Source organism: Anopheles coluzzii, chromosome 3 (assembly GCF_943734685.1).
Source record: "Anopheles coluzzii chromosome 3, AcolN3, whole genome shotgun sequence".
NCBI lineage: Eukaryota > Metazoa > Arthropoda > Insecta > Diptera > Culicidae > Anopheles > Anopheles coluzzii.
In genome coordinates this window covers 68,865,311-68,878,470 of record NC_064671.1, presented here as the reverse complement: position 1 = coordinate 68,878,470, position 13,160 = coordinate 68,865,311, and the positions used below count along the sequence as shown (strand labels likewise).

Genomic DNA, 13,160 nt, shown 5'->3' with positions numbered 1-13,160 from the left:
GCTCTCACGTCCTTTTCTTTGCGCCGTTGTTTTTTTGCTCCCATCGCCTTAAAAGCAGCTTTAAGCGATGCTGTCCGTCCGGAGGAGTTTTCCCATTTTCCTCACAAAATGGAGGCGAAATAGAATTTTTGTACCGAAACCTTCACGCCGAGCCCTGAACGCACCGAGCTGTAACTCCTGGGAGAACATTCAAATAAGCACCTTAATTTAAAATCCATTCAAAGAAATTATTGGATTTAGAGTCTTCTCCCAACGCAAGGCGGAGATGGTGCTGAGACTGTATGTGTGTGTGTGTTTCTGTAATTGCCTTCAGCCCAGACAGACGGAGAGTGTGCAAGAGCTACTCAACGAGACGATTCGCAAATTGTCTGTACGTGTGTCCTTCCTTTTTGAGTCCACCTTCTCCGCACAGTTTCATTGCGATTGAGGCGTGTGACGCTAGACTTTAGCGCCCCCCAGTTGGTTGAGGTGTTGCCGACTCACGTCCCGGTAAAGTGGCTCGTTTTTCCCTTGATGAATCCTTCGGCTCGGTCTCGACACTCGCCTGGTCTGGACGAGGAACAGGGAGCGTCACACACTAAAAATGGCATCTTTTGTATGAGCCCACTCGACTCATATGGACTCACACCGATCGTCTGGGATGTGATGAACATGGAGCACACGCAGATTGCATCCCGAAATGCAATGAACATTGCATCAAAATTGCATTCGGCTCTGTTGTCCAATGGCCAATTACACGACTCTTTACGACGCTCGGGCTGTCCCTGGTGCTCTGGTGTGCTATAAAATTGTAATTTTTGCCCAGAATTTTCAGGTGGCCATTACATTGTGGTTAACATGTACCTGATTTCATCGCTACGAATTCTTTGGCAAACTCTCTACCTGGGCGAACGCTGCTCTTGTTTTTGAGGAGGAAAGTGTGGGAGTCCGAAAAACCGCACTGAAGAAATTTGCCAAACCAAAGAATGCTTCCGACTTCGGTACGGAATGATCCAACACCTTCCCCCTACTGCAACTGCAATGGCATTCACTGACCAAAACTATCGTTGGCACCCGGGAAGCATGTCATTCGACTCTCTTCCTTTCTCTACCAACGCTACCTCCAAAACCTCGGGACAGTCGGTGTGACCACAAATATAAATCCTGTGGGAAATAATTGACTTCCGTAGAATTTATTATTCACTTCACCACCACGACGGTATCAGAAAGGGAAAATGGGTGAAGAGAAGTGCTCTCCCAACGACCAACCGGACTTATGCTTTTCTTGGGCGAAAGCTCATCTTTCGCACCAGCACCATCGGTCGGCATTGGACTCAGCAGGCGTAGAAGTATTTGAATCCAGCTAGCAACGGGTTTGTTTCCCCTGTAGGACGCAAAGGGATACATTGAGGAGGGGTGCAAGCCAACACAGCCAACACAGCCAACACAGATTAAATGCCAATTGGCGGTTGGCCAAGCGATGTGAAAAGTTTCTGTTTCATAATTTACCATGATGAGCTTTAAACTCTGTGTGTACGTGTATCTGTGCATGCATTTGAGAGGAAAGACACTTTGAACGGTAATTATACGAAGCTTGGAGTAACTTTGGCGCAGACGAGGTAGGTTAATAGTTTTGGACTTTGTGTTAAATCAAACGCCTAATTTTTGTTGAAGTGTTATTATTTCAGGTGAAGGCATTTTTCTATATGCCTGGGGGTATTATGGGTATATTTAATAAATTTTAAAGGCCTTAACGTACGAATTAAATTAACGTGTCTTTAGATTAAAACCTTAAAAACTGTTTGAATGTGCAGTATTCTGTCATATTAAAAATATTGCTAGAAGCATGCTAGTGACGGTATTGAAGAAAGAACTGCATTGGTTTTTGGAGCGAGACAAGTTTTCGATTCGTCCCGGAACTGAGACAGTTTCTGGTACAGTTTTTGAATTGGATTCAAATAACGAAAGCATCTCAGACTAACGATCGAACGTCAGATATCAGTTTCAGGATCAGTATTGGTTCTTTTTATGTTCCAGGACTAGAATGTTCACAGATTCAGCATCATCTCCAAGACTGGTATGATTCACTACCAGGTTCTGGACATGTAGGAGTTAAGAATCTATACGAAGACCTGTGGACTTAGATGGACCTATGAACTTAGAATTAATTCCAAGTCCTTTCTGGGTCCCTGATCAGCTCCAAGACGAGTGCAGATTCAGTATTAGAGTCAAAAACGATAAGGGATCAGAATCAGTTACAGGAGCTGCATGAGTCGGAGATCAGTTTTCAGACTAGTATGAGTTCAAGAATTTTACCAGAAACAGTTCAGAATCTATTCTAGAACCGGCATAGGTTGGAGATCTGTTCAGGGCGGGTATTAGTTCAAAATGAGTACAAGGATTGGTATGGATTCAATATCTGAAGTACTACAAATGTAGGTTCAGAGCTAGTATCCCACAACCAACATCTTCTCACACTTTGTTCTTTGTTTGAATGAAACCATGATCTCCGTTAGTAAAGAACCACAACATCCTTCATTTTTGCCTCGTTCCTTTTGTCCTAATGGGCTAATGTAAATCCCATCAGCAGTAATAAAACTCCGATTAGCTATAATTGTTCACCCCAACCATCTGTATACTTTACCCAAAGAACCCAACTAAAAGCAACAAAAAATAAGAATCCCCCAAACGCAAATTGAGCTCATCAACTCGTCATCGGCACTCAGCAACAACCATTTACCACACAAAATGCGTAAACCGCACTCATCTGTGCCTGTGACGATTGGCCGGCCTAAAGAAAAATCAAGAAATGCTGCAAAATCAATGGCAAACCCAAAACTTCCTCTATTCTCTCTCTCGATTTCCCCTTGTTTAACTCACCGTTATTGACGAGCAGCGTGTTTTCCCGGGCGAGCGAAGCTTCCGCGTCGGTCAGCGTCGCACTGGAACCGTTCTCGGACGAGGGGGTGTTGAGGGTGAGCGGATTGACTGTGGTGGCAGCCGGGCCGATCGCCCCGGGCACGTTGCCGCCCTTGGCGGTGCGGTAAGTGAAATTTGATTGTCTTTCGGCCGTGCCGATGGCGTTGTACGGCTGGGCGTAGATTGACCGATGGATCGGACTGTCCTCGTTGTCCGAGCTGTTGAGCGAGTATCTCGGATAGTGGCGCGATTTTCCTGCCAAAGAAACAAAACGGAGAAGAGAAGGATGGGTGTAAAAGTGTGTATGCACATTCGGGGCAGAAACATGTGGGCTTTGCTTGTTAAATGATAAGCAAATATTGGTCCGTTGCTGGAGGCGATTAAAACGCATAAGCGATGCGGATAGGAGCTTTCTCTCTCGCTCTCCTCATCTTGTACTGGCAATGTTGACCCAAATAATGCATCTACGTGTCGATAACTAAATACGGCACCTTTTTCCCTTCATTTAATTTCACCTCCACCAACCTTACCCTTGGGCCACTTCAAGAAATTGCATCCAATGGATAAGCCAACCCGGATCTCGATGCTCGTCTCTACAGGAGTTGATCGTTTCGCAATGCCCGGAATTTAGACCAAGTGTGTATTGCGAGTGCATCGGCTCGTTCGTACCGACACAGCCCGATCGGAGTTTGAAATACGACCCCCATCCTCAGTGCCCTTTCCGGCCACCAAACCACCATCACCACGCCCGGGAATGGTGAAAATGAACGGCAACTACGCTTTTAATGGCTCTCAGCCGAGATAACAGATCAAATTTGTTTTCGATTAATTTCTCAGCCGGTGGAAAGCGCACACCGTCCATGGGAAGAGTATGGGGTTATGCGTGTGCAATGCCTCCTCTTCCGAGGCAGTTCGCAATTCGGGACTTTGCGTCCCACAAGCTGCACCAACCGATGATACGATTTTCGGCACCGAACCTCGCTTGATAGTGCAATTTGATTTTAATTTATTTTTATAGCTCCCGTTACGCGCATCCGGGCTGCGTTCGAGCCTAGCGCCATCGATGCTAGCTTTGCTTCGTGTTTCGCGTAGCTAAACCACACCGTAACGGATTTTGAAGGTCGTTCATTTAGCTATTTGTGATGGGTTAGAAGAAGAAGAAAAAAAACCCTGCATGGAAGCCTGTTTTTGCTGCGATAGTTAAAATGGTGTTTAAAATCGCACCGAAGGATTAGTCGCGCTTTTTTGCCGGTGGTAGGAATGGAAGGATTTAATTCAAAAGGGTCCCCTTTTCACCCCGACTCTATGGTACGGTTTCGAGCGATTGCGCTTGCCGAAAGGGTGGAAAAGATTAACCTCTTCGGGTTTCGGCTTAAGGTTTTGGAAGGCTGTGAAAATTTCTGTGGAAATAAAAGTAGTACGCTTACCGCTTTCAGATGGGATTATCGTTTGGTGGTGTGTTAATTAAACATTTAGTAATGTGAGATGGGCAATATCTGCTTCACGAGCGATTAGCTCAGTTTTTTTAGTTGTACCAAAGGTTTATGATTTGCACAATATTTATATAATTATCAAGTTGAATTTATCAACAAATAAACTAATAAATGTATTGTAACTAACAATATATTGCGCCTGAAAGAATTTTTAATAAAAATCTTAAACAGAACACAATTTCATTCCACAAGATGCGATACGTTTTCCGAAAACCGAACCACAACTACTAGCGCCATCTATGTGTGAGATTTCAAAACCGACCGTCGTCGATTCCCAGGCAACAATATCAAGCCGAAAAGATGCTGCGAATGTGTTTTTTTTAAATTCCGTTCAATACTTAAACAATTTGTTATGAAATTTTAGAACCATTAGATAGTGAAAATTATAACAAAAACATGAAAATTATAATCTCAAAAATATATGATAAAAAAGACAAACCTAAAGGTATAATCAGGAATCTTCAACTCAGAATGGATGAGAAAGAGAATTATTAAAAAGGTAAAATTATTAACCACCAAAATTTAAAACCTGTTATTTTCAATCACAATTCGACCAGCACTCTTCTAAATCGAAGCAAAAACCACCTCGGGCTAAGACTGTGAAATAAAATTACGCTAAGCTCGGATTTCATTCCACACAAAAGCATAGAATTCACGCCAAAAATAAAGCGGATATACATTTTCACACCTTTCATACAAAAAAAACCTTTATATGGAAAATTCTCTTTCTCTCTCTCTCTCTCTCTCTCTCTCTCTCTCTCTCTATCCGTCAGCCTTGCCTTGCCTGAAGCGAAATGTGTCCTTGCGTGTCATTGTTACAAACACAAAATTGCATTCAATCGCACCTTGTTTGCACCCTCGGGGGGTTTTCAAAACAAATGCCATCATCGCGGTTCGGAAGCGCACAGCAGCAGCAGCAGCAGCAGCCAGAACAACAAAAAAGAATCACCCATAAATGGACAATTTTTGGGCCCGACTTGATGGGCCTCGATTCCATTGCAACGCCGTACATCACCCGACAAAGTGACGTTAATAGCACCGAGTGACAGTGGGACACACAAACGCACACGCACAGAACCCTGAAAAGGACCCTTACGCACGGCGTGAAATGAAAACACGGCGCAAGGTCAGGACGTGGATTGTGTAACGCTACCGTGTTCCGGTTGCATTTTTTTTCTCTCTCTCTCTTTAGCGTCTTGCTTTAATGTCCCTTTCGGGTGAGAATTTGTGCCGCACATACACCGGAGAGGGTCTTTCCTTGGATGCTGCGGCCTGTATGCGGCAGCGCTCGGTTGAAATATAGTCATCCGCTTTTCCATTATCGCGCTCACCTAGTTTCCGCCGATCGGTCCTTTCACTGTACACGCATTGATCGATATGAAATAAGGATAAGAGAGGGAGAGAGAGTGTCCCTATTACATCGCTCCCATCGTGTGCAAAACAAAAACTGCATTCACTACTGGGTGCATGTGCATGTAGGGTGCTTCTCTGTGATACCCGTAGCTTCGGTCACACAAATCCGCACCTTTCAACAGGGATCAACCCTCGGTATGTTGCTGCCGTCATTATTACTTCTGTTGCAGGGCCTCGAGGTGTTCCCGGGATGGTAACAAAAAAAAAGAAATTGTCACTTCAACGTGGCGGGGAATGGGATGAAAAACGTCCCTGCCGATTCATTGCTACACCCGGTGGTCATTGGTGTTACGCGATCGCTCGCCAAGGGGACACCCGTTCGCTTTGCTGTTTGCCTACCAACCGGTGCACTGCCGACTTTGGCAATATGCAGTTGACTGCGATTCAATTCACATTCTGTCGTCGCCCGGTGGTGTTCATTTTTCAAACCACCAAACCGTTACACACCCTTCGGCGGGTTCATTAGCCGTATTCGGTGTCGATGGGTCCTTCTTTCCCATTTGGCTGGGGGAAAACATGGAACAAACTTTCTCTCTCTCTCTCTCTCTTTTTAATAATCCATCACGTGCAGTACACATTTCTGGCACGAAAACGAAAAAAAAAAACAATTACCCAAACGTAACAAACCGACAGCGGCTGTTTTGAAAGCGTTTATGAGACGTTGTTTGTAAATAATGTTGTTAATTCCCCTTTTTTTCAACGGCAGCAGCTAAGCGCATCTTTCGATTTGGGTTACCTTCTGCCGCGCGTTTTATCCGCTTTCAAGGACGAATGCACCACGAACAGAAAATTCTTTTTTTTACTGAAATTGGTGCGTTTTTTTAACGTTGTTTTGTGCGTCACAGTTTACAGCCACGTTTGCAATTCTACCATTTCGTGTGGCGTGGCGAGATTTACTGCAACGATTGGACGGAAAGTAAAGCCGGATCAAGTTACAATGGGAACGCGCCCAGGCACGGGACACGTGGAAAACATTACCGGTGAATTCGTTTGCACGTGTGTGTATATGTACGTGAGATTAAGTAGGAACCATATTTGATGCTGGTGCTGGTCGAAATTTTCCTTCCAATTCCCGACATCGTGTCATGGACAATTTAACGAATGGGTAATCAAAATTTGCATAAACATAATGCATCGTGCGGCGCACGCTGTTATGAGAAGCACAATGGACACGGCTAATGAAGGTGAACCTAGTGGAACGGAAAAGGATCGATTACCAGGGCAGGATTTTGATAAGTTATGGAGATTTTAAGGCACAGCAAGGAGAAGCAATGCTTGATGATGGTTTCTTATCGATTAAAGATATCATCTACGTTAAATTATGCCGGTTTTATTGTGCATCATAGTTATTGGAATAAATTGTTGATGACATGCAGATGTAAGGTTCATTTTGAACATATAGAGAATGTATTATTCTAGATCCAAGTCTTAGTGGGGTCAAAGCAACAAAGTACTCCTCAAACGAAGTTTTTTATGCTCTCAAGCAATTGTAGGACCTCAGCTCTCCGTAGAATGTCAAATTAAGGTTCGCAATAGCCTCTCTAAACTAATAATTACCTTTTTCTAAATCTTGAAATATTAATTATATCCCATTAAAGATATCTATAATTCATGAGATGTCATATAAATCATTTAGTTGCATCTATGTTAAAGGAATTGAGTCTGAAGTTCTTAATCCTTGCTATGACAAGACGAAGAATTTAAATAATATTTCAAATTAAACGACATTAAAGTATTACCACTCATCGAACAACTTCTCACCGCCTCATCGCCACAATCATAACGTTATTCATCAATTGTCAAATGGAATTTGAATGAAACATGCTCCCCGTAAAATTTCGTCCTCCAAACCGTTCCAAACAGCTAGCCGATAAAAACACCGTCTCAATAAATTTACATCACCCACCGCACACCCCGTCCCCGACGGTTGCTAACCAAATTTAATTTAACATTATTTATTGCCCACCGAAAATCAACCGGAAAAAGAGCCGCCACACCGCGAACACAGCCCCTTCGCTGTAAGAAAAAAAAAACAGCGAGCCCAACAGAACCTGCAACCTGCTCGTTGCTCAGGCACGCTTAAAACAACTATTGGAATTTATGTTTGGCACCAATAAAAATACCTTACCAACTTGCTTGCTCGGCGGAGTTTTCCACAACCCACCTCTCGCCCACTAACAACGCGATCGGTAACCACCGAAAACACGTTGTCGCCGTCAGCAGCTGCTTACCAGCAGCGTGCGGTGGTAGCATTATTTTAATTCATTAGAAAGTGTAAAACGGGAACGGCAGGGAGGGGTTTTCGGTGGGTAAGAAATACTTCTTTCAACCAGTATTACATCACAAATACCGATTGAAGTAAACGGGGAACCACTGCAACACCCCTTTTGTTCCTGTTCCGAAGCGTGAAATGTCGGGGCCGTTCACCATGCACACACAAGGTCGGTTGGTGGAGGTTGAGGAAGCGTAATTGAAGGCGTAATTTTATCGTGAAGAAGTACGTTTTCTTTCGTCACGGAAACCGACAAACGGCTTTTTAGTTTGGGAAGGAAGTTGGCTTTAATATTGGTCGGCAATAAATTTGACAATTTTCTTTCGCCATTTCAAGCCTTTTGTGTTGGGGAAGTTTAGGATGGAGATTGTGTGTGTGTGTGTACAGAGAGGCTGTTTTATGAACTAAAAGCTTGTTGTTCAGGAATGCTGAAAGAGCCGCAATACGGCCGTTTTCGAACCGTTCCTCCTGAATAAAAACAAAATTATGCTGAAAGACGAGTTGTATGAATTTTGCTTCAAAAAAATATAAATTATCCAGAAACGATTTTCCTCATTGTTTGCCTCCCGATGACACTCTACTTCATAAATTTTAATCCTTGCAACAATTGACAGCAGCTTTCACACATCCACCGACTATTAAAACGCTCTACAAATCTACGCACGGGTGTGTTTGTCAGCTTCAAGAGACATTCCTTCGGAGAGATTATTAAAAAAAAGCAAACCTGCTTGACATCTCATCTTCAAATACGTTTTTTTTTTTTTGTTCCCCAAACTCTCAAAGCTGATCTACCGTTTATCTCCTAAACAAACGACAGAGAGCGGGGAAAAAACAAACACTCACGCCACATCATATCACACGATTGGTGCTTTATTGACATGATTAAGTGCCACATTTTGTTCCACGGTAATATTTATGATTTTAATCATAAACGCTAGAAAGACACGCGACACGCGGGAGTGAATCGAAATAGGTTCGTTTACGTTTAGGTATTTTTCCCAACCCCTCTTGCCGAATGTTTTATGATACTAGCTCACCAGCAACACACACACACACACACACACACACACACAAGCGTCACCAGCAGCTTTCGGTGTGACTTAATTTGTTTTGGCAAGCGGGCAAGTCAACAAAACAGGCAGGTTATGCTTGTGTTTTGACAAAGAGCTGTAAACGATGCCAAAACCATAACGTTTGATTTCCTTCGTTTTTTTTTGTGTGCCTCAACACCGTATTGCAGAACATTTAGCGCTGTAAAAAAGCATGCCAAAAAGGCGCATTTTGTGTGCGGAGTTTTCATAACCTCGAATGTAGGAAATGTCTATTTCACACTCAATTTTTAGCGCATTCTTGCGTGCGATATTTCCTCCAGCGTCATACACACACACACACACACACACACACTGTCGCGGGATGATCCTGCTGCCTTCTCAATCTTTTTTCCCGTTCGAGCACCGGGTGAGTGATTTTCCACCGTTGTTTTCCCTGGGTGCAAATTTTTTTGGAGTTTGTTGGGAGGGAGGGAAGGGAGGCAGCCGGGACCTGTAAACCTCGCACCAACTGCTGCCATAACACGCTGAATTTCAATGAGATTAGTCTTCATGAAATATTTATGTTTGTTTTCAGCCAGCCTTCTTCCCATATCGGGATGTGCGTCCCGTTCCTCCGCACTGTCATCCGCTCCACACGTCAGCTCGCTTGCAGCATTTCGCTCAGGTGTGAAACGTCTGCTTCCTGCTGCCAGGGAAGGTTTTTGTTTTCGGGGGACCACCGTTTCGTTCCTGTCGCAAGCATTTTTTGTGGACTTTTCCCCGTGCACAGTTAGAACACAGCGAGAGAAAGAGCGAATGCTGACGCTGTACATACACTCACTCATCCGACCAGGCTTAGTCGTAGTTGGGACGCTTTAAAGGGTGCAGCGATTGCGATTGCCATTTTTTCTTTCGCGAACGCCTCAGCCCAAATAGGATGCAAAATTATACAAATTTGCACTCATCCAACATCCCACTGGGGGGGAAGAAAGCAGCGCAGTGTTCAACGGCTGCAGAGTGTCGCCGCGTGTCGGTGCGTGTGACAGGTGAAATTGACGTTAAGAAGGATTTCGTTTTCCCACGTTTTCGGTACAAAAGTGCGAATAAAAAAACGACACAGCCCCAGCACAATTGAACCCAATTTTCGGTGACGAAAATCTGACTGACTGACGAGGGCGTATGGTAAATCACACAAAAGTGAAGGGACAAACCGGCTGCTTTCGCATCGTTTTGTTTCGTGGCCCCGTGATTGAAAAGCGAACCAAAGCGACAAACCGACCCCAACCCCCTTTTTTGGCAGGGAAAGAAAGCAGAATTTATGCCAAAAAGTGCGAATTGATTCGATTGGATTGAGCACCTTTCTACGGCAACTATATTTGTGGATGAGCAAGGGAGAACGGCCACATCCTTACACGCAACCAATAAGCCGTCAACCGTCAAGCTGTGCAAACGTGCAAACAAATGTGTGCGCTCATAAAATTTGAATAAGCCATTCTTGCCATTCCTCCAACGGCAACGCCTACACACGTGGTGCTTCCTTGGGGAGTGTCTTTTTCTTCTCTCACTCTCACTTGCCTGGATCATCCCACTTCACTGCACACCGATAAGCAAGCAGGCGTCTAATCTAAGGCACAATGCGCAATATTTAAATGCTACAAATCGTGCGTGGCGTTTGTTTCGTGGTGGTGTCGACGCATCAAACTCCCAAGTGGAAATGAATTCCATTACGGCAACTCTACCGTAAAAGGCATCATTTCCTCTGGTGGATGTGCGATGTCTCTCGCTGGTTTGATAAGAAAAGTGCCACGATTAACGATGGAAGCAAATTTTCCTTGCCATGATGGAAATATTCCTGCGCTGGTAAATTGATTGAAATGTATATTCAAGAGGGAACGGGATTGTGTCAACAAAATTCAAATCAAAATTCATTCTTGTGGGTTGTCCTCGTGTGGGAATGCTTCTGATTGATAATCAATGTATGGGATGGTTCCTATTTACCTAAACCAATCGTTTAAAGGTAATAAACGCAGAGATTAGAATGCCAATGAGATGGAATAAGGGAAATGGAATTGAGATGGAAGCAGATTGGAACGAAAAACAGCAAACAATACTTTTAATACAGAGATCTCCAGCTTAACTCTTCAATCTACAACAATGTTTGTTCCACTGCCTCAAGAGCATTCTTTCTCCACCGAGCACTAACTGGCATTTAATCCATCAAAAACGTCACTCGCCTAAAGGCACTCTGTCCAAAGTTTGCTCTTCTTGTCCATAATGCAACCAAGCATCTCCTTTCTCTTACCAGCAGTGATGATATCACCCCTTCTCAAACGACCACGACCACCACCATTATGCTGGTCGGGATTTAAAACGCCACTACGGACACATGTTGCAATTCGCACGACGTACGGCGTTGCACGAGCAGCGACACAGCTTCCGATTGCAATCGCGTGCGCGATTTAACGTTCCCATTTGTTGCCACCCGGGTACGACCAGCCGTGTGATGAGCCGGATTTGTCCTCCGTTGATCCGCTGCGACAATCGCTGGGATGGGAAGAAAGTATGGCGAGTGACTTTTCACTTTAATGCATTGTAATGATTACGGGCCACTTCTGTTCTAGAGCGATTCTTTTCCCAACGTTCGCAGCTGATAAGATTACATCGAGCCAATTCTTGCGATCGAATCGTGTTTTAGAATATTCTTCTTTGTGATTCTTGCATTGTGATCTTCTTCAATGTGTGTGATTGTAGCTACTGATTGACTCTCTAAAGCAAAGGGGACATTCCTCCTTCGATTGTGTAAGTCAAGAGATGAAAACATTACCCAAAAGTATGATAAGTGAGCGCAATCCGGCACGTGTCACACTCGACGCCCGTTTCCGGGGTCGGAGTCGTGTGCGCGAAGAAATTGGAAACACTAACAGAAATCCTCTTAGGCTTATTACTGTGCGGCAGCCGTCGACCCGTGGCCACGTACTCGATACGATCGAATTTTCGAACCGATTTGAAACAATTCTCCCTTTGAAAACAATCGCCAGACAGCCGGTGTGACCACGGCGAGGAGTCGTTTTGCGTTGATGTGATTCAATTAGACCGATTGCAGCTTGCTGGCAATATGGCACCTTTCCGGTGGGCGCGCGCGTGTACCATAATGCCTTCGTCGGCCGCTTGTTGTTAGCTTAGCAGCAAGAATTTCACTTAACACACGAGTGGCACGCCGCACCAGCCTTTGGCCACCGTTCTACTGAACGGACGACCGTTGCCATCCATGTAAAACACCGTCAATGTGCTGCAAATCCTTGCACAAAGTACAGTGGTGGTAGAATTTGACGAGCAAATATTTACTTTTCCATTTCGACTTTACCATACCGTAAGCTGAAGGACTCGGTCTCGGCCCCTTGGCGGTGATGGATGGAATGCAAACGAGCGCAGTCTGGCGGCACACAAAAACGCAAACGGTGAAAGAAAGTTGAACAAAGTTGCCACTGCCAGCCTTTAGAATAGGCAGTGCAGAATTTCATCTTGTTAATGGAAGTAAAAATGGCTTGCCACTGCCGGCGAAATGGATTCGCGACCATTGTCGGATGGTTTTTGGAGCCTGGGATAGCTATGTTCGGACAGGAGTTTTCTCGGCTTGTTGCCATTTGTAGCGGCACACTCACCATGGAGCACACCATGGAGAGTGCTTGAGATTTGCTTTCAAAATGGAAAATTGCATACTGTGTGCGCTTAAGAGACCATAATTGAATGATAATTCGTTAAAGTAAGGGTTGAAAGACTACAAAAATAAATGAAAGTATTTTTGGAATTAAAAATGCTCGTAGAATTCTAGCAGAGCGACATATTTAGAACGTACTCAAATCTCATTAAATCCCATGACACCCAGACGCTTTCCCTTTTGTTGAGCCTTCAGCACACTCTTTCAATGAAATCATTATCTGCCCTTATTACCCCACACAAATGTCATCTCAAAATGCCTTCGTCACGTTCACGAGATAGATATCGAATGTCCTGAAAATGAGAAAATGTGTCACCAAGTTATTCCAAGGGGAA

The 13,160-nt window shown here is 44.2% G+C and overlaps 1 protein-coding gene across 2 annotated transcripts in view; it reads right to left on the bottom strand.

Moving 5' to 3' along the window:
* LOC120957583 (teneurin-m) overlaps window positions 1-13,160 on the bottom strand; it is a 512,748-nt gene that overhangs the window by 444,870 nt on the left and 54,718 nt on the right. For both annotated transcript variants that reach the window (XM_040379858.2, XM_040379866.2), the window contains exon 3: window positions 2,860-3,153. In XM_040379858.2, coding sequence (XP_040235792.2) covers window positions 2,860-3,153 — 294 coding nt within the window. The remainder of the gene's footprint in view (window positions 1-2,859; window positions 3,154-13,160) is intronic.